Here is a 20,772-nt window from a genome sequence, read left to right as displayed (position 1 = left end):
GGAGGGGTTTGCTCCACTCCCTGGCAGAAGCACCATAGCTCTTGTGGGCATGGGCAATGCCTCCTCTTAGGTAGGAAAACCTCCACAACCAAGTTGGCCAGCATTGCCAGCCGGCTCTGCACTTTATTTCCATCTCCAGAAGCAGGTGCTGTTGTTATCCTGATTTTCCTGAGGAGGAAGCCAAGGCCAAGAGAGGCCTGGGGGTGTGCACAGGATACTGAGCTGGTATGGGACAGTGCCAGACCTAGAGTGCAGCCACAGCACTTGCTCTGCACCACTGCACTGCCACTCCCAGAAGCTTCTGTGGTATCCTTTGGTCTTGGTGCTCACTGTCACCATGATGGGCCTGGATCCACAGTGTGATGGTGATGCAGATGAGAGGTGTTGGTGTGGCTCATCACACCATGCAGGGTGCTGTCTACATTTCTCATTTAGCCAGTGTTTGGAGATCACCTCTGATGTCCCAGCTGGACAGATGGCCAGGGTCTAGAGGGGAGAACCAGGATTCCTGTGTGGCCACAATTGCTTCCCACTGGGCCTAGTTCCGTACAGGGGAACATTCAGCAGAGTTCCTGCCCCTTTGGAGCTCAGCTGATAGGTGAGGGAGATGTCTAATAAACAAGCTTCACCTGTTTAACAGGTTAGGGGTGCTGTGTTGGGAGAACAAGGTTCATATGAGGGAATTATCTTGGACCACCTTGATTCCCCTGGAGGCTGGCACGTCCAGGGAGATGGGGGAAGGTGGTTGGCAGGTCACCCAGTATGTGAGGAGGTACGGGGAATGCCAAGACTAGGGCTCTGGGTGTGGCAGGTGGCAAAGAGGCGCCCAGAGCTGTGCTTGTGGAGGGTGGAGCTCCTCTGGGGAGACTTGGGAAACTGGCCAGAGGAGTCATCTGGGCTCTATCCTATGGGAGGTGGGTGTGGGGTCCCAGGGTCCCTGCTCCACAGCAGGAGGCTGCAGACTGGGCTGTCCTCACATCCTTTCAGCCTCTCGCTTATTCTGAGGTCCCTGCAGGCACCCTGGGGGCCTATACTATGTCTCTGCCTGGGGTCAGCCCTCAATGGCACTCTTCAGCAGAGTGAACCACGAGTGAGAGAGACCTCTGGTTCTGTACTGACCTCCAAACCCCATTGGTTGGGAACTCATTCTGCTGCTTCAGTGTCTGTGCCTAGGAGCAGGCCCTCCATCCTTGGCTGCACAGAGTGAAGCCATCATGGACATGAGCGCGTTAATAGCTACCCTGTTACCACCCATTTGACTCCATATGAAATGCTAATGAAGAGAGATATGCAGGGACAGCTCGACATCTTCCATCATCCCTAGCATTTCTCACATTGAGAAATCCCCATCTGTGTTGGCCACATGTTCTGCACAGGTCATTATGAGCCCAGCATTTGAGCACAGCTGGTGCCATGTGTTCGAGTTCTGTGTCATGACCCAGGTTTCAATATCAGCACTCACTGACCAGATGTGCTCACTGTACTACCTGGGGCAACTTGGTGGATCTCAGCCATTGCCTGGTTCATGGGTGTGTGTCAGGAGACCCTTCTCACTTTCTATTTTGGGACATATAAGGGCAGGTTGCCCGCTTCTCCTGTGTCTCCTGAAGTTATGGGGGATTTGCCAGACAGAGAGATTAGAGGCCCAGCTGGAGTGCACTTTGACACCAGCTGTGCCTTCCAATACTGTGGGGTTCAAGGGGCCAGTCCAGGTGCAGGGTGGGGTCTGAGAGCTGCTCCCCGCTCCTTACCTGGGGTCTCTGTCATGGCTGTTTCCTTCTGCACACAGTCCCTTGGGCCCTCCAGAAGTGATCTGACCTCTCGCTAGCCTTGCTCCTCTGGACCTGGGCTTCAGCAGCCCATGGCTGTGTTGAGGTAGAGACCCACATGCAGTGCTCTGGACCTCCTCGCCCTCCTTCCAGGTCCACCAGTTACCACTTGCTGCCTAGAGTCAGTGGACATGCCACCTACTCTGCTGTTTGAGGTGGCCAAATATTCTGGCCTGGCACCTCATCTCCCTCAGGGTTCCACGTGGTAGACGGCAGCCTTCTTTTGTAGAACTGTCCCTGAGGGGGCATGCTGCTGCCTCGCAGGGGGAGAAAAGCATGGGCAGTGGCATCCCCAGCCCTTGGGAATGCAATAGTGGTTGGATTGAGTGTGAGCTGGGGGGACATACTGGATGCCCCTCTGAGTCTTGTCCAAGTACCTAGATCCACAGAGGTGGGAAACTGTGGGCTTCCTGCCACCACCAGGTGGCAGCAGCTGCAGCCCTGTGGTTTGCTTCTGGGCCTAGGGCAGGTTTGAGAGCCCTCAGATGGGTCTGCTGTGGAGGAGCCCCAGGGAGGGTTTCTCCTCAACATTGTTTTTATTCTCCTGCTCAACCGGGAACACCCCCTGTGCTTTCCCAGACAGGAAGCCTGCTGGGGAGAAGGCTGCCTCTCCCCTGCCCCCACTTTTCATCTTTCCTCCCCATTGGGTCCTTCTCCCATGGACCAGACCTCTGTGGCTGTGCTGAGTCAGGTGCTGTGGAGTTCCCTGTTCAATGAGGGTACAACAGGTCAAGGTCTGCTGCTAGGCATAGGGAGTGAGGCGCCAGAGCCTGTGCTTGTGGAGGGTGAAGCTCCTCTGGGGAGACTTGGGAAACTGGACGGAGGAGTCATCTGGACTCTATTCTATGGGAGGTGTGTATGGGGTCCTAGGGTCCCAGTGAGGCTAGAGGAGGTCTCTGCCTGGCATAGCACTGCTCCTAAGAGGCACCCAACAGTTCCATCCTGGTTGCAGTTCCTCATGCAGAGCGGTTGCTCTCAGGTAATTTAGGACCAAATGAGGTGTGAGGTTTGAGAACTCCCTAACTTTCCCAAGAGATCTGCTTTCACTCACAGTGAGGTGAGGGTGGCAACACAACCTTATCCTATGGAGGATAGATTGGCTGTCTAGATTGGGGATGCTGACTGAGCAAGGGCCAGTGGAACTGGGGGACTTTCTCCCAGCCCTGGGTAACATCACAGAAGTACCTCCACACAGGGAAGCACACAGGTGGTGGCTGTTTCTCCTATAGTTTGTTAAGGGTGGTTCATTTTTATGTGGAAGCGTGGTGCTTTAGAGAAGAACTGGGGAAAGCAGGGCAAACATGGGCTCCTGCACTGTCCAGCGGCTCCCCAGGGTAGAGGCATTGCTGCCTGGAAGCAAGAGCCAGGTCAGTAGGGGTACTTCTGATCTTGGCATTAGGTGTGGTTCCCCAGGCAGCTTCAGGTCCATAGTGCCCTCAGGGGAAGGGCCTCTTAGATGTTCTCTGTCCCCCACCTCATGTTCCAGCCTTTAGCACCAGCCCTTTGCCCTGGGAAGGCAGTGTTGCCCTGGCAGGCCCGCATCCTCCTGTTCCCACTGCAGGGCAGCCCTCAGTGAGAGGCTAGTTGGGGGCCACTGGCTGGCCACAGGAGCTTTTGAGGAAGTCCCTGGGCCCAGGCAGTTGCCCAGGGGTACCCTATGCTTGGTCCTCCTCATAGGCACGGCACAGGTTAGACTTCAGGAGAACACGGCCATGACAATGGGCACCAATAAGCACATTGACAAAGAAGAGGCAGAGCCTGGTGGGAGGTGTGGAGTCCAGTGAGAGTTGGGCTGGGCTCTGCCTGAAGTGGCCATGCCCCCACAGTTAAGGCTAGCCTCAGGGACGGGGTACCAGTCACAAGACTCAGGGTGGTGTCCACATCTCCAGCTTCCACTTACTATGAAAAGGCCTTGATGTCTTGTGAGATCTGGTGGTTGCATGGGCCTGGTGAGGAGGGCTGTGGGGCAGAGGTCTGACCTGGGTCCTCCTTCCAGCCATGGCGAGGACGATTGCTTGCTTCCCACACAGGAGAAATGGAGAACCTAGAAGGTATCTGTGGCTGGTGCAAACTGCAATAGCTGAGTCCACCCAAGGTGGGAAGCTTCCGGTCTCATGGCTCCCATATCCCATGGAACTGTCCAGTGGCCATAGCAACCCCTGCCCACTCCAGATGAGGCCGTAAGTTGTGGTCTCTCCCCACAGGGCTCTGACTTCTGAGCCACCAGTTGACTATTCTTAGTGCTGAGGCTGCTGTGGCAGAACCTCCCGGGGTGTCCGGGGCCCCGTTGCCAGGGAAACTGAATAGAATCTTGAATTGGCAAGGACCAGCCAGGGGCCAGGAATAAGCCAGCTGTGAGGTTATAGGTTGCTCTTTCCTGTGACCTGCTATCAGCCCACCCACACTCTGGCCCATAGATCCAATGCCCAGCCCAGTAGGGGATCCACAGTCAGAACCTTCCCATCTCCAGCCCGGTTCTTTCTAGTGAATGGGACTCTGGGCAGGTCATCCCTGGACCATGAGCCCATTTACTGAAGTATGCTGTCTCCTTTGTGCTGGTCCTATTAATGAAGATGTCACTTACTGAGTGTCCTGTGGGTGCCACACTGTGGCCTGCATAATCTCCTTTAACTTCTTGCCATCCATGTGGGATAGGGGTGAGCCTGTCACAGTTGAAGCCACCTAAGCAGAACTTCCTGATCCTTGCCTTGCCCTGGGGGCAACACATCGGACACACCCCAGTCCCTGTCCCAGGTCTGAGTGCTGAACCCACCATCAGTCCTGGCCCTAGGGACATGGGCACTGAGTGTAGGGCGGGACAGTGGGGCAGGTGTTTGCGCTACTTGAATCCCCTGCTCAGGTTGCACTGCTGGGCTGCAGTCCTAAGAGGCCAGCTCAACCTCACCTGGCAGTCCAGAGCAACTGGACACTGGTCTTGGTTGCAGGTGGCAGGGCTAGTGCCCTTGAAGTCTTTGGTGGGTGAGTTTTTCAATTGTTTATTGAATAGCAAAATTTCACACATTCTAAGTTCTGGAAGCCACCCATGCCTGGAGCACTTTAAAAGTTGTTCCAAGCTGCCTGTTAGGAGCTTGTTGGTCGAGGGTCCTATACTGTCGCACAGTGAGATCATGTGACCTTATGGAACCCAGAGGGCCTTCAGGGCCTCTCAAATGGGCAAACTTCACTAGTGACTGAGATTCAAGCTTCTTCTGGGGGGCAGGGAAGCTTGCAAATGAGGCTTCACATCCCTCGTGGTGCTCAGTTGTCCTCAAGAGCCAGAGGGTGACTGAGGTGCCTATGGGGACACTCCTTACAGCTGCAGGGATCTGATTGGGCATCCAGATCCGCAGTCAAGAAACAGATGTGTGTACCCCCCAGTATCTTGGTCTGAGAGGTGGGCTCTGGGCATCAGGTAGAAGAGTGCCACTGGATGGTGGGGTTCAGAGGCCCTCATGGGAGTGGGGCTGCTGCTTCCCTCCACTCTCTGCCTCCGCCCCGGCCCATTCATTTCTTCTTTTGTCTCTAGGCTTCCCGTCCTCCCTACTTTTAGCTCTCATGTCTGTCTGATTGCTCTGCTCTGTCCTTCTCGTCCCACCCCATCCTTCACCCAGGCTCCTGTTTGCTTTAATTTGGGGTCAGAAGGCTTTTTGTTGGCTTGTGCCCACCAGTGTGCCCTTGGGGCCTGTGTGAGTGCTTGAGGGCACAGGGCTCATGTTCGCAGATGGGCAAGTGCAGGCTCCAAGCCTGGCAGCCACGGGGAATTCACTTCCCCTCCTCTCAGTGCTCACATAGCCTACTTAGCTTCCTCCGTCTGCTCTAATGTGGGCAAAAACATTTCAGTAAAACAAACTGGAAATGTCGAGCTGGGAGAATCCCAGTAGCCCGTCTCTGGTGAGGTTGGTGCTGTTCTGCATGGGTTTTATTTATTCCATTTATAAAACAGCTGCAGAAGTTGGTAGCAGATGTCATGAGTCCTCTGTCGATAGAGCTATAAATATAAGTTTGTGGCACCTTCATTCCACTCATCGGCCTGATCCAGTTTATTTAATTAAAACAGATTACAGTGCTGCTGGCTGTGAGGCGTGTTGTGTGGAAATATCCCAATTTCAGATTGCAGCGGAGCTGGAATAATTTCTGACTTCCAGCTTAGAAAAATCAGACCATTCCCTCTCTTCTTTTCCTCCCCATTACTTCTGTGGGGCTCAGATGGCACTGCCCTCGCAAAGGACTTTCCTTTCTCCTGAGTGTGTTTATTTACTGCTCTGCTGTGTGAAGAGCTAGAGAAGATCACACCGTGAAAAGCAGGGACGAAGCATGATGGGAAACCTTGAAACGGTGAGAGGGCGAGCCAAGGAAAAAACACCTGATCTCCAGGCTGAGAGCTGTCTGTGTTTGAGCACAACTAGGAACTTGGGGACAGGTTGAAAGCACTGGTCCTCAGCACGTAGCGGAAGGCTCCAGTGCACTGGGACAGAGGCATGTGCCAGGAGGTGAGCCTCGTGGGTAAAGGAAGTCTTTCTTCCTTCCCACTGGTGGAGCGTGATTCTCCACACCGCCTTTCAGCAAGGACACCTGCTGTGCCTTAGCCAAGTTCTCACATACATTCTTTTTAATTCTAAAAACAACCCCATGAGATAGGGATGGTATGCCCATCTTATAGATGGAACAATAAGATTCTGACAGCTGAGCTCATCAGATTTTGTGGAAATTACCATTGGTTGAGTATGACATTGTTTACAGGAAGAAACATCGGAATTTGAATTCTGGTTGTGTGGCTTTAAATTCAGTCTCCCCAGCAGCAATTCTCAGACTTGGGCTTGCATCAGCATCCCTACAGGGCTGGTCAGAACACTAGACCCTCCCTCTGACTCAGAGCATGAGGACTGGGGCCTGTGATCCTGTGCTTCTAACAAATTCCTGGTAATGCTGGGGAGCCAACCCAGGTCCACACCTTTGACCCAGTGCCCTGCAGAATCGTTAACATTGAGCTGAATGTGCTAGGGTATTCTGGGGCAGGATTCATGTCCTCCACCTCAGCAAAGCCCACTCCTGCCCACTAAGTTTCCAGACTGGCAGCCTGTACCCTAACCAGGCTCTGCAGACCATGCACCTGGCCATGGAGCTGCCTGCTTGGGAGTAAGCTCGCTCTGCAGCCAGTGGAAGCTAACTGTCTTCTAGCCACCATTCATAGGCAAGAGTACTTCTGCATCCATAGCCATAACCCAAGGCCACTGTCTTGCAGAGAAGGCACTCGGCCTCAAACGAGACCTGATTCTATGGCCTAGAAAGATCTCTCAGGATGGCTAGCTTGTCACATTTTGTCATAGGTCTGTGTCAGCTAGACCAGGAAAGTGGGCGGCCTGTGGCTTGAGTTTCATCAAGCCCCTCCCGTGTTAACTGTGACCTTGGGGAGATCTACCTGCATGGGCTACAGCCTCTACGTGGGGCTTACTCTGCTCTCAGGGTCCTTCCAGCCAGCCATCTTGTGATTGGACAGAAGCTGTTGCCAGCCCCCATCAGGGCTTTGAGGTGTCCTGTCCCAGCTTGCGTCCTCCTGCAGGTTTTCTTGCCACGTCCTGGGCCTGCTGCGTGCTAGCAGGGGTGCGAGATCATCAGGAGCCACTTCACACTTGAGTGAGGATAAAAATAGCCCTGTTGAGGTCCTGGCACAGCATCCATGTGTCACAAATGATGCGTGTGTCTAGGGCTCGTGTCCGAGCACACACAGCACCCCATCATGGCTATGTGTGTTCCTGCAGTGGATGCTGTACTGGCAATGTGCCACCTTTGCCACACGGTCCCTGAAGACAACACCTTCATACTGAGACCTGCCTTGTCAGTTGTCCCTGAGATAGCTCTTCACCTCTCCAGAGAATAAACAGGGGCTGCCGTGGGGACTCCAGCACCCCACTCTAGGGCCTCAGCCTCCCTGTCAGTTGCAGCCTTAAGGTCAGGTCTAGCTTTCTTCATGGTGGTGATATCTTGGGCAGAGCAGAAGCTTTCTCAGCTTGAGTGGAATGAACATAACCGATGGCCATCAACACCAGGCCACTGGCTCAGATGTGCACATCAGCTGTGGCATTCAGGGAACAGCTGGTGGGCAAGATACCTTGGTGGGGTTTTTCTGCTTAGAAGGCAGCCTGGTCCTAGCAGGAAGTTTTAAGGAGAAGGCAGCAGCAGATGGACTGTGTGGCCGGCTTCATTTCCTGAGGTCATTGCAGAGGCAGCAAGAAGAAGGCACACTGATGCCCCTAAGAGCATGGAGGAGATACTGTGGAGCTGAGCCCAGCTCCCACTGTCTCTACTGACTCCCCACCACATCAGGAACAGCATTGCTAAAGGTACTGCACATGAGCTTGGGGAGAAGAGCCTCCCCTGTCTGCCCTTTCCTGGTGACTGCTGCTGTATGTCTGTCTAAGGTGAGAGGGTCCTTATTGCACAGACCCTACAGGGCTGTTGGGGTGATGGTCTTGAACCTGTTGTTCAAGTGCCTCAGGTGAACGAGATTCAGGACCTTAGGAAGGATCTAGTCACTATCCAGATGTGGACAAGCTGACTGACAGGGCCTCCACTGTGGAGCAGACAGGGCCTGGTTGGGCCCATGTTTTCTTCCCCCCAGTAGGTGCCTTTCACCCTGCTGCTTGCCCAGGCCACATGCTCAGGAGGCCTCTTTGCCAGAAGTGCTTGACTGAGCCACAAGATGTGACATATCGCCCAGTGCTCATCACATATGTACATGGCACATTCACAGATGTCTGGTTCTCGTTGACTGTCCTACCGAGGCACAGCTCTGTCTGGAGTTGGTAGTAATCGATGGGACATGTCTGTTGATTTGGGGGAGCTTTCTGGGTTCCTGCTGATGCTGGTACTCGAGCAGGCACTGTTTGTCTCTCAGATGCGGGCACTGTAGTCAGAAAAGGCAGCTGCTGCTCACCATCTTTCAGTGGCCAGTGGACAGAGGTAGGGTGGTCAAAGCATGTGTAATAGTTGCTTTGAATATATATTTGGGTGGAATTACTGACTTATAGGTTATGCAGATTTAAACTTTAAGACCAAATTGTTTTCCCAATAGTTTTCCTTCCCCATGTCCACAGACAAGACTCCATTGACTTACGTCCTTTCCACTTCTAGTATTGTAACTAGGAGTTCTGAATTTTGCAGTTTTTGTGTCTCCTTGTTGGTCCTGATTTGCATTTTCCTCATTACTGCCCATGTTAATTGCCTTCCAGTGCACGCCGTCATATGTTTCCTGTTCTGGGAAGTGTGCATCTTGCCCGCTTTTTTGTCGCATAGCTTATGTTTTTGTATTGCTTTGTAGATGTTTGGAGTGTGGTGGGGGTGTCAGCATCTGCTGTGCTTCCCTTGCCCAAGAAACAGCAGCCTCCTCCTCTGGGCAGAGTGGAAGAGTTGTGCACCGAGAACAGGCCCTGGGACTTTGGCCCCCAGCTCCCCTGCCCTGGTCACTGACCACTGATCAGGCTTGCGGTGGGATTTGGCTTCTAGGCTTCAGTTTTCCTTCTTTGCCAGGATTGTGAAGAGGTGGCTAACAGCAGTCAGGAGTCGCCATGCTGGGAGCCTCTATAGGTGCTCGGCTGCCCTCCCTGTCTGCAGGTGCCTCTCGAGGAGGAGGTCCAGTTGGTGCTACCTCCTGAAGGTGGCTGCCCAGGAGTCAAATTGGAGGGATGGTTCCTCTAGCCTTTTAGCCTTTTGCAGAACTTCCAGCACAAGGAGTCTGCCTTTCTGGGGTGGGCTTTCTCCCTGGCTCTGTGAAGATGACCATAGTTGTATGTGGTCGAGTCACTTTATGGTGGCTTTAGAGACAGAGCCCATGCTGTTAGCTTTAGGGCAGGGGATGTTCCCTTGCCGGCATCCTCCCTTTCTCCATGTGTTGCTTCCTGTCCACTAGAGGCAGCCTGGACAGTGCCTGTGGGGGCTGTGATCTATTCTCACTATGTGATCTTACCCTGACCTGAGGACATGGCCAGTGAAGAGGCCACGTGTGTCTCTGGAGGCCAACCATGCCCATAGGGCTGGGTCCCTGTGATGCCACTCTGGGATTAGTCTGTGCTTCTTCCCAGGTGGCCTCAGGAACTGCTGCTGGGCCTCACATAGAAGCTTCTCGTTGCTAGATTGCTTCAGCAGGTTCCAGGCAGCCTCAGGGATGCTGGTCTTGGCTGGAGTCGGAGCTGGTGATGTCAGCCCCACAGCTACGGCAGACATGGTGCCTTCGTGCTCATAGGCTCTTGGTCAAGAGGAGTACAGCTCAGGCCCAGTACAGCCACCCTTGGCTCATCTGGTCAAGAACTCCCTGCTTCTTTGCTTGGCCTTTCCATGGCCCACTCAGAACAGGCTATCTGGAGTTTTAGGTTTGTGTGGCATGTAGCCTATCAGCACAGCTACATCAGTCAGTTTCTCTAGAATGTGCATGTGCCAGAGGGAGGTGGATGGTTTCCTCCATCAACTGAGGGCACTGAGCACCCCATGCCAAGTGTCTCCTATCTCCATGCATAACCCAGCAGCAGGGTTTGGGACAGATTTTGGGTGTCATGTTACCAGACTATTCACTCGGTTACATTCATCAAACAAGGATCCTGTCCTGTCTGCAGGGGCAATCAACCCTGGCTGACCTGGTCTGCTGCCTGCTGCCCAACTCCCAGCCCTGCTGGCCCAGCAGGGAGAGGAGGCTGCAGTGAAGGTGGGAGAGGGTCCTTGCTGCAGCCCTGGGAGGGAGTGCTCACACACAGCCTCTGACCATCCTGGTCTTATTTTGCAGGCCCAGTTGATGCAGGCTCTGGAGGAACTGGGAGGCCAGAAACAGAGAGCTGACATGGTGAGTCCTGAAATGGTGCTCAGCTGTCACTGTGTGGCAAAGGGCCACCCACAGTTTACTGCTTTGATCCTGGGTCTAGAGTCCTATCCCTGTCAGGGCTTGTCCTGCAGGCATGCGTCCTTCCCTGTCTTTGGAAATGGTGTGGAGAATGGAAGAGTGGTGTGATGGAAAGTGAGTTCCAGTTGTGCCAGTAGCAGACTGCTGGCCTCTGCTGGGTAGCTCCCACTGCCCCACATGTGCAGCAGGCGCTGAAGGACGCGTGATGCCAGAGATGCTCAGGTGAGCCATGAGGAGATGCAGTGGGGGCTGGGCTCCTGCTGGCCCTAGCAGCACAGGTGGGGTTGGCCCCAGAGAGGTCTGGTTGAGTCCCTGCTGGGCAGAAGCCCAGATATGGGGCTGAGCAGAGCGGAGACGCCTGTGGGAAGCTGTGCGGAGTCTTGGCATGTTCGCTGTCCACTCAGCAAGTACTAAAGGACAGTCTTGGCTTCTCTGGGGATGCAGCAGCCAGCAGCACAGGCTCCTGCCCTCCTGGCTCACAGTGGAGGGTTCCAACTGTGACTGTGCAGAGAATAAACAGCAAGATCTGAGCTGCTAGTGAAGACAGGACTGCAGGGAAAGGGAGAGGGGGCCAGGGCCGAGGGGCAGGGGATTAGGATGGTGATAGGATGATGGTGGAGGGCCATGGAAAGCAGGGCTGGCTTCGCTGTAGGGAAAATGGCACAGGTGCTGTAGAGAACCTGAGGACCTGCGCCAGGTTTAAGTGGAGTCCTGTGCCCTGGGTGGCGTTTCTATCCTGGAGCAAGTGTGAAGCTGGAGGGAACCAGAGCGGAGCCTGTTTCTGGGCACTCCTGCATCCTGGCCTCGTATCCAGGCAGAAGCTGTGAGCCAGGGCTCCGAGGGGGCACTTTTGTTTCAAGTCCTGGAGAAGGAAGTGTTTCCTGGGAGAGAGGCTCCTTCCCAGATCCTATCAGGAGAAGCCATGAGGGGAGAAGGCTGTCCCTTGGAGATCCCCAGAAGCGCCATCCAGGGCAGGTAGGGCTGGTTTTTCAGGCCTGTGGCTTTATGACTAAGCAGCTGGCTGGTCACTCACTGCTGCCCTTGAATTTGGACCCTCTATTTTTCCTCAGGAGCAGGAGTGCCTTGACCCTGACCCCTGCCCTCCCCTGTTTCCAGGTGGCTTTGGAGAAACTGCTAACCCTGGGTCTCTTCTCAGGGAGGTGAGAAGATAGAAGCTTCTTGGGCCCTTAGGCCAGAGTGGGCATGGGCAGCCCCTGTGGCACAGGTGCTGCAGGTCTCCTCCACGAGCAGGCTCTGCACCTTGCACCGGGCATGTCCCTGGGGTGCAGGTGGACAGGGTACAGGTTCCTCATGTGGGTTTCCTTCAGATGAATGTTGACCGCAGGTTTTTCTCTCTGCCTCTGACTGCCCAGACCTCAGCTTGTTACTTCTTGTTTATTTTACTTCTCTCTCCTTCTTTCTAGTTAAAAGGAAAATAAGACATGGCAGTGCCTGGGGGCCAGGGGAACAGCATCTGCTCTTACCTCTGACCTTCCCACCAGCGCACCTGGGGCCAAGGGGTATCTGCTGCTAAGTCAGCCCTCATGCTGCCCTTGGGGAGGCTGGGCGGGGAGGCAGGGGAGAAACCCAGGGCCTGGCCATCTGTGTTCAGATCCTGACTCTGCCACTGTTTCCTCTGGGCTGTGTGACTGGCCCCAGGCTCCTCTCCAGCAGGGACTGTCTGTCCTCACTGAGCCTGCTAGGTGGTTTCCCCTGAGCCACAGACCCCAGGCTAGGCAGCCCCATCCTATGGGGCTATTCTCCATGGGAACGTGCTTTATCTGTGCCAGCTGTTAGGGGAGTCTCTGGTCATGAGTGTTACTATGGCTAGTCCTACTGAAACTCAAATTGACTTTTCAGTTTTAATTATTTTAGTAGCCCCGTGTAGCAGGTGGCCCCAGATTGCCCAGGCTGCCTGGGTGATCCCAACAGGACATTCTGTGCCCTTCCTCTCTAGGCGCCTCTCAGCGAGGCCATGTGGGATGCTCTCTCCACCCTCCCGCTTCCTGCGCTCCAGGGTCCCTTTGCTGCTGGCTTGCTCTGCTCCTTTTGTGGATTTAGCTTGTGTTCCCAGCCTTGTTCTTTTGTTCTGACTTGTGGTCTCTTCTGTGCTGGCTCCCAGGGGATGAGGCTGACATCTCTGGCTGGCTCCTCCTCCTCTGGGGAGAAAAGTCCAGAGCAGAGGGGCCATGGGAACCACAGTGGGGCAGGGGGACAGAGCTGTCGACCTCAAGGCCACCCCTTCCATTCTGCTTGCCTTGGGTCTGAGGCCACAGCCATGGGCTCTGCAGAGTGGACTCCAGGTCTCATTCCCCTGGCTAAACCAGAACCCCTCACTCCTGGAATTCGAAGTAGAATACATACCAGAGTGCTGCTGCCATACCCACAGGACCAGCTCTTCATCCAGAGATGGGCGTGGATAAAGGCAGCCAGAGTTCACTGTGCCACCAGCTCTGCCTCTGAGGCCCCCATTCCCTATGGCAGAGATGGCTTTTGGGGTACTATCTGGCACCTTGGGCCCTCAAAAGTGGGGTCAGGTGGCCCATCTGGAGAACTCCTTACACAAGGTGTCCAAGGCTGCTGGGGGAGGCAGCCCTACCTCCATGTCTGCAGCCCCTCTCTCAGCGCATCTGCCAGGAGGAAAAGGAGAACTTTAAACATCTCTAGCTAATTGCAGATGACAAGACAAAGGCAGTTTGACTTCCCATTATTAACCAGCAAACCATACTAATTAGTGAACATAAGTACAGTTCATGCTTTTTTCTTTAAGTGCAATTAATATCACAAGGAAAGAAGTCCCGGGCCACCGTCCTGTCACTAACACACCTCATCCTAATTAGATATGGCTAGTGGTGGCTGAAGAGATGAAAGTTTTCATCACAACTATAAAAAGTCCTCAAATATTTTATATACTTGAGAGAGTGAGGATTGAGAGTTTATTTTCTGGTTTAAGAGGCATGACACCCCTCACAGCTTGATGTAAATAAGCATCTGTTTCTCTCAGTTTCCAGTCTCCCCCAGTGGGGTTCTTTTTTGGCTCCTACTCCTCACTCCTCACTCCCACAAGAGCTCTGAGGTAGGTGAGTCTGTCCCAGGAAAGTGCTGTGGCTGCAGCAGAGCCAGGGCTCAACCAGCCCTCCCGTCACCCGAGTCTGCTCCCTCCACAGTCACCTTCATGTACGGAGGCTGCTTGCCCTGGGTAGAGAGTGTTCTACAGAGGGTCCCACGTCTGGGACCTCCAGTAAGGCAGCCCTGTGTCTTGTGTGAAGGCCCCGGGCATCGGGCCCTCATGTGCAGGAGTGTGCCGTCTCTGGAGTCCACTTGGTTTCTTGGAGCCTCAGGCTTCTTGTTATGTGCAAGGAAGAGCTGGACTCATCCTAGGTGGCCTTGCTGGTACACTGTCCTCCTTGATGCTGATGCCAGGTTGGATCTTGGACCAGAAGCAAGCTGGTTCTTCAGTGTTTGTGACTGTTACCTGTCCATCACGATTCTGCTCTTGTCACAACCTGCCAGCTCGGCCCCCACCGCCCAGCCAGTAACTGTGAGCCCTTCCTGGTAGGGAGACTGGCAGAGCAGTTACTCTATGTGAAGGTCCTGCTTGTGACTGGGCACCAGGCTGGAGAAAATTGATGTTGGTGAGCTCTAGAGGAGAACTGACTGCAGGATGGATGGGTGACACTGAAGGCTAAGGGCTGTCCCCTGGTTTGGGCAGCCAGTTCACTTTATGCCACACAAAGTGTGTCCCAAGTGAGTCTGGAGAAAGGTTTGAAGTCTGAGTCTCTGGCCTCCTTCCACTGGCCTCCCTCCCATCCTCGGAGTGCCCGTTTCACACCTAGAGCCTCTCACGTGCACACAGGAGCAGCCCTCCCTGCAGTGTGGCCACAGGCAGGCACTTTGCTTGCTGAGTTTCTATTTATTTTAATTTTTATTTTTTTAAGTATGACATAGAATCTTTGTTTTCATTTTATTCTTAGCTTTATTTTATTTTTAATTGTTGTTTGTTTAATTAGTTATACATGACAGTAGAATGCATTTATGCACTTTGATATATCATGCACAAATGGGGGATAATTTCTCATTTTTCCTATTATACATGTTGTAGCTCCCTGAACGTTCACTGCCTCGTCCCCAAATTGGAGGGAGAGGAAGTTCCTTGGATGTCTGGCAAATCTGCCTGAATGTGTGCGTTTGAAAAGACCCAGGCCTCTTAGTGCAGCATTGCTGGGGGTGACCGTAGCCTGGTCCTCATTGGGCGCCATGGAGCTGGCACAGGGCTCTCTTCCTGTGCCCATTAGTCTGACTTCTGCCTTTAGTCTTATTTCTGGCGTACATGTCAAGGCTCCTCGGTGCGAGGGAGGACTTTTACAGACTGAGGCAGACAACAGGTTCCCTTTAAGCACCTCTTGCATTCAGGCTAAACTTACCTGATGCAGTATTTACCAAGTGCCTCTTCTGGATCTCACTCTGAAGGTTCAGGGAGGCTGTGACTGTGTCTCAGGACTGTTTCCCTGCTATAACAAAAATGCCACACATTGGGTGGCTTAAAGAAATATAAGGCTGGCAGTTTTGGAGGCTGGATATCCAAGGTTAAGTGTCTGGTGAAGCTCCTCCCTGGTTCTCGCTGTTGCTTAGTATGTTGAGAGGGGTGATCAAGCTCCTGGGCCCCTTCCTTGAGGGCACTGGTCACCCTTCAGGATCTTATCATCTCCCAGAGGTTCCTCCTGAGACTACCGCCCTGGGTGAGATTTTAGCACGTGGATTTGGGACGTAGACAAGCAGTCTGGCATGTTCTCATCTTGAGTGTGGCCAGCCTGTGTCTTCACCTAGTCCTTGCCACCTGGCAAGGGCGTACCCATATACGCTCCCTCTTGCGGTGACCCCCAGCCCCTTGCCTGCTCTGAGTAGCCCTCTTCTCACACTTCTCGTGCTGTCCCTTCTCCTGGAATGTGCTCAGTGTTGCAGAGCCCAGTTGTCCCTTCAGGTGAAGATGTACTTTGCCATCCCTCTTCCCTGCTAGTCCCTCCCTTCATGCAGACATGCTCTTTTTTTTTTTAATTGGTTGTTCACAACATTACAAAGCTCTTGACATATCATATTTCATACATTAGATTGAAGTGGGTTATGAACTCCCAATTTTACCCCAAATGCAGATTGCAGAATCACATCGGTTACACATCCACAATTTTACATAATGCCCTATTAGTAATTATTGTATTCTGCTACCTTTCCTATCCCCTACTATCCCTCCTCCCCTTCCCTCACGTCTTCTCTCTCTACCCCATCTACTGTAATTCATTTCTCTCCTTGTTTATTTTCCCATTCCCCTCACAACCTCTTATATGTAATTTTATATAGCAACGAGGGTCTCCCTTCATTTCCATGCAATTTCCCTTTTCTCTCCCTTTCCCTCCCATCTCATGTCTCTGTTTAATGTTAGTCTTTTCTTCCTGCTCTTCCTCCCTGCTCTGTTCATAGTTGCTCTCATTATATCAAAGAAGACATTTGGTATTTGTTTTTTAGGGATTGACTAGCTTCACTAAGCATAATCTGCTCTAGTGCCATCCATTTCCCTGCAAATTCCATGATTTTGTCATTTTTTAGTGCTGCATAATGTTCCATGGTGTATAAATGCCACATTTTTTTTATCCATTCATCTATTGAAGAGTATCTGGGTTGGTTCCACAGTCTAGCTATTGTGAATTGTGCTGCTATGAACATCAATGTGGCAGTATCCCTGTAGCATGCTCTTTTAAGATCTTCAGGGAATAGTCCGAGAAGGGCAATAGCAGGGTGAAATGGTGGTTCCATTCCCAGCTTTCCCATGAATCTCCATACTGCTTTCCAAATTGGCCGCACCAATTTGCAGTCCAACCAGCAATGTACAAGTGTACCCTTTTCTCCACATCCTCGCCAGCACTTGTTGTTTGACTTCATAGTGGCTGCCAGTCTTACTGGAGTGAAATGGTATCTTAGGGTGGTTTTGATTTGCATTTCTCTGACTGCTAGAGATGGTGAGCATTTTTTCATATACTTGTTGATTGATTGTATATCCTCCTCTGAGAAGTGTCTGTCTGTTCAGGTCCTTGGCCCATTTGTTGATTGGGTTATTTGTTGTCTTATTGTCTAATTTTTTGAGTTCTTTGTATACTCTGGATATTAGGGCTCTATCTGAAGTGTGAGGAGTAAAAATTTGTTCCCAGGATGTAGGCTCCCTATTTACCTCTCTTATTGTTTCTCTTGCTGAGAAAAAACTTTTTAGTTTAAGTAAGTCCCATTTGTTGATTCTTGTTATTAATTCTTGTGCTATGGGTGTCCTATTAAGGAATTTGGAGCCTGACCCCACAATATGTAGATCGGAGCCAACTTTTTCTTCTATCAGACGCAGAGTCTCTGATTTGATGTCAAGGTCCTTGATCCATTTTGAGTTAACTTTTGTGCATGGCGAGAGAAAGGGATTCAGTTTCATTTTGTTGCATATGGATTTCCAGTTTTCCCAACACCATTTGTTGAAGATGCTATCCTTCCTCCATTGCATGCTTTTAGCCCCTTTATCAAATATAAGATAGTTGTAACTTTGTGGATTAGTCTCTGTGTCCTCTATTCTATACCATTGGTCCACCCGCCTGTTTTGGTACCAGTACCATGCTGTTTTTGTCTATTACTCTGTAATATAGTTTGAAATCTGGTATCGCTATACCGCCTGATTCACACTCCTGCTTAGAATTGCTCTTGCTATTCTGGGTCTTTTATTTTTCCATATGAATTTCATGATTGCTTTATCTATTTCTACAAGAAATGTCATTGGGATTTTGATTGGCATTGCATTAAACCTATAGAGAGCTTTTGGTAATATCGCCATTTTGATAATGTTAGTTCTGCCTATCCATGAACAGGGTATATTTTTCCATCTTCTAAGATCTTCTTCTACTTCTCTCTTTAGGGTTCTGTAGTTTTCATTGTATAAATCTTTCACCTCTTTTGTTAGGTTGATTCCCAAGTATTTTATTTTTTTTGAGGGTATTGTGAATGGAGTGTTTTTCCTCATTTCCATTTCAGAAGTTTTGTCGCTGATATACAGAAATGCCTTTGATTTATGCGTGTTGATTTTATATCCTGCCACTTTACTGAATTCATTTATTAGTTCTAGTAGTTTCTTTTTTTAAATTTTTTTTAAAAAGATAGAGTGAGAGGAGAGAGAGAGAGAGAATTTTTAATATTTATTTATTTTTTTAGTTCTCGGCAGACACAACATCTTTGTTTGTATGTGGTGCTGAGGATCTAACCCGGGCCACATGCATTCCAGGCGAGCGCGCTACCGCTTGAGCCACATCCCCAGCCCTGAGTTCTAGTAGTTTCTCTCTAGACCCTTTTGGGTCTTCTAGGTATAGAATCATGTCATCCGCAAATAGTGGTAATTTAAGTTCTTCTTTTCCTATTTTTATGCCTTTAATCTCTTTTGTCTGTCTAATTGCTCTGGCTAGTATTTCAAGGACTAAATTAAATAGAAGTGGTGAGAGAGGGCATCCCTGTCTTGTTCCAGATTTTAGAGGGAATGCCTTCAACTTTTCTCCATTCAGAATGATGCTAGCCTGAGGCTTAGCATAGACAGCTTTTACAATGTCAAGGTAAGTTCCTGTTCTCCCTAGTTTTTCTAATGTTTTGAACATAAAGGGATGCTGTACTTTGTCGAATGCTTTCTCTGCATCTATCGAGATGATCATATGGTTCTTATCTTTAAGTCTATTGATGTGGTGAATAACATTTATTGATTTCCGTATATTGAACCATCCTTGCATCCCAGGGATGAATCCTACTTGATCATGGTGCACAATTTTTTTGATGCAGACACGCTTTTTTCATACTGCCTTTGTGGGACATGATTGTCATCACCACCACCATCATCTCACCATCGCATTTTCCTAGGCACAGTGATCTTAGGGTAGCCAGTGTTTGCTGCTGCACATTTTGTTCCAGTCACATACTCAGTGCTCTGTGTGGCTTATTTTACCATGACCCTCCTGGCAAACCCGTAAGTTGGTCAAATTGTGGTTCCAGTTATTCCGAGGAGGGAACAGGCTCAGTGAGGACTGTGATGTGCCCATGTTTACATAGTTAGAAGATAGCCTGCTGGAGCTCAGTCCCAGGTGCCTCCAAACCCTGGGAACCCTGTACTGCAGCCATGAGGTGCCATTTCCAAGTGTCCTGTGAGCTCCACAGAAATGGGGGATCTAGTAGAACTCAGCCTCCGAGCACGGGCCAGGGCCAGGCCAGCAGCTGACTGATTAGATGTGGACATTTAGGAGCAGGTTGTCCATGCACCTCTGTCTCTTCCCATCAGGTCAGCAAAGGTCCAAGACCCTGTCACCTTGCAAGGGTGCACTTTAGAAACAGTAGTCTGAAGTTGTTACCTTAGCCCAGAAAATAAGTTTCCAGTGGCTTAATTTCTGGCCCTTAGCCATAGAAGGTAGGTGGATCCCCACTCACCTTCAGAAAAGTAGAAGAAAAGTTCCCTTGTGGAAGGAGCCCTGCCGCCAGGACATAAATTCTGAGTGGCAGAGCCCTATGCTGTGTGTGGTGTCTATTCTGTGAGACCTTTCTGTGGTTTTCTTTTGCAGAATCGCCCTAGGCATCCTCATGGTTTCTCTTTCAAGTGAACTTCAGAGTCAGCTTCCCAGGGTTCCTAGAAACCCTGTTGGAATTGTGTAACCCAAGGGCTGACTCCCATGAGGTCTTTGCAGTATGGACACCTCATGTGCTTCTTCCCCATGTTGGCCTCTCTGTCCTTCCCTCCACCTGGAGGTTCTTGCCCCTCTGTTAGGTGTACTTCTGGTGTGTGTCCCTTGGCAGATGCACTCCCAGGTGTTTGTAGTTCCTTTTGCTGGCAGGTTGCTTGTTTATAACCCCTGCTGGGCTTAGGGGAGGGAGAGGAGAGAGGAGGAGAAGGTGTATGCTTTAGCAGAAAGAACCCCTGTGGATTCTACCAGACAAAAGGTAAAAAGATTTAGTCTATAATCACAAAAAGAAGAATTGGTTAATTTATCTTTAGAAAGCTGGGAGTAATTCCACCAAGGGGCGGGTCTTGCCCTCATCCTAGTTCTAGGTACTCAGTGCTTTGTGATTTCAACTCTGGGCACCTTTGGTGGCGCTCTCTGCTCAGCTCTTTTCCAGCTACCAGTTTCATGCTATGTCAGCCTTCAGCACTTCTCCTCTGCTATGCTGATCAAGCCCCCAGGCCCCTCACTCACTGTCCTGAGCTCCCTCTTGGGGTGGAGTGTCTCGGAGAGGGCAGGTGACCCTGCCTGGTGCAGGAGCAGTTCTCCTTTCTCTGAAGAGCCTGCCCTGCCAGCTTTTCCAGAGTCACTTGCCTTCGTTCCTGAGCCCTGCCAGCAGCTCCTCCCGGGCATGTCTTGCCCTCCACACTGCTCCGCAGTCCCAGTGTTGCTTGATCCTTGTGCACCTGGGCTTTCCCTCCAACCAGGAGCCATGTGGATGCCTGTGTCAACTGCCACTAACCTCCAGAGAGCCCTTGCCAGGGTAACCTATGCATGCAAGGTCTTCCAAGGACATGGAGCCTCCGGATTAGAGCAACTGCTTGGTGGGGAAGCTCCTTTCCATAGGGGCTTTCATGTTCAGTTGCTTCTCCTAGGTAGATTTCATTGTCCTGCATCCAGCAGGCAGGAAGTTAGCTGCAGACCCTCGCTTCTTACCTGCTGTTCTAGAGAGGAGGCACCTCATTGATTCTGGTCAAGCATCAGAGTCAGTGGAAGCACATGTGCACCGACTTCACTCATCAGGCCCTGGAGCCATTGTTCTTCGAGGGCGGATGGGGTGGCAGGAACCCCCTTAAAGCCTGTTGGCACTCCTCCATGTGCCAGGTAGCACTGCTTCTAGACATGCACTGCTGTTGATTTTATTCTGTTTCACCTCTCAGTACTGGCTTCCTCCAAGTCTCGACGGCTCTGCCTTCTGCTGCCCTAGAGCAGAGGCACAGTTGGCTCAGGACTTATCTGTCAGTGGCCATGTACCTACCCCAGACCTTCCAATGCTGACAGTACA

The 20,772-nt window shown here is 51.4% G+C and overlaps 1 protein-coding gene across 1 annotated transcript in view; it reads left to right on the top strand.

Annotated features, from left to right (window-relative positions):
- Nucleotides 1-20,772, top strand: part of LOC144372085 (mitotic spindle assembly checkpoint protein MAD1-like) — a 236,015-nt gene that overhangs the window by 185,189 nt on the left and 30,054 nt on the right. The window contains exon 12 of the mRNA XM_078035499.1: nt 10,603-10,659. Within this exon, the coding sequence (XP_077891625.1) occupies nt 10,603-10,659 (57 nt within the window). The remainder of the gene's footprint in view (nt 1-10,602; nt 10,660-20,772) is intronic.

This window comes from Ictidomys tridecemlineatus, chromosome Y, assembly GCF_052094955.1.
Source record: "Ictidomys tridecemlineatus isolate mIctTri1 chromosome Y, mIctTri1.hap1, whole genome shotgun sequence".
NCBI lineage: Eukaryota > Metazoa > Chordata > Mammalia > Rodentia > Sciuridae > Ictidomys > Ictidomys tridecemlineatus.
The sequence above is the reverse complement of the archived record's forward strand: the minus strand, read 5'-3'. Positions and strand labels throughout refer to the sequence as shown.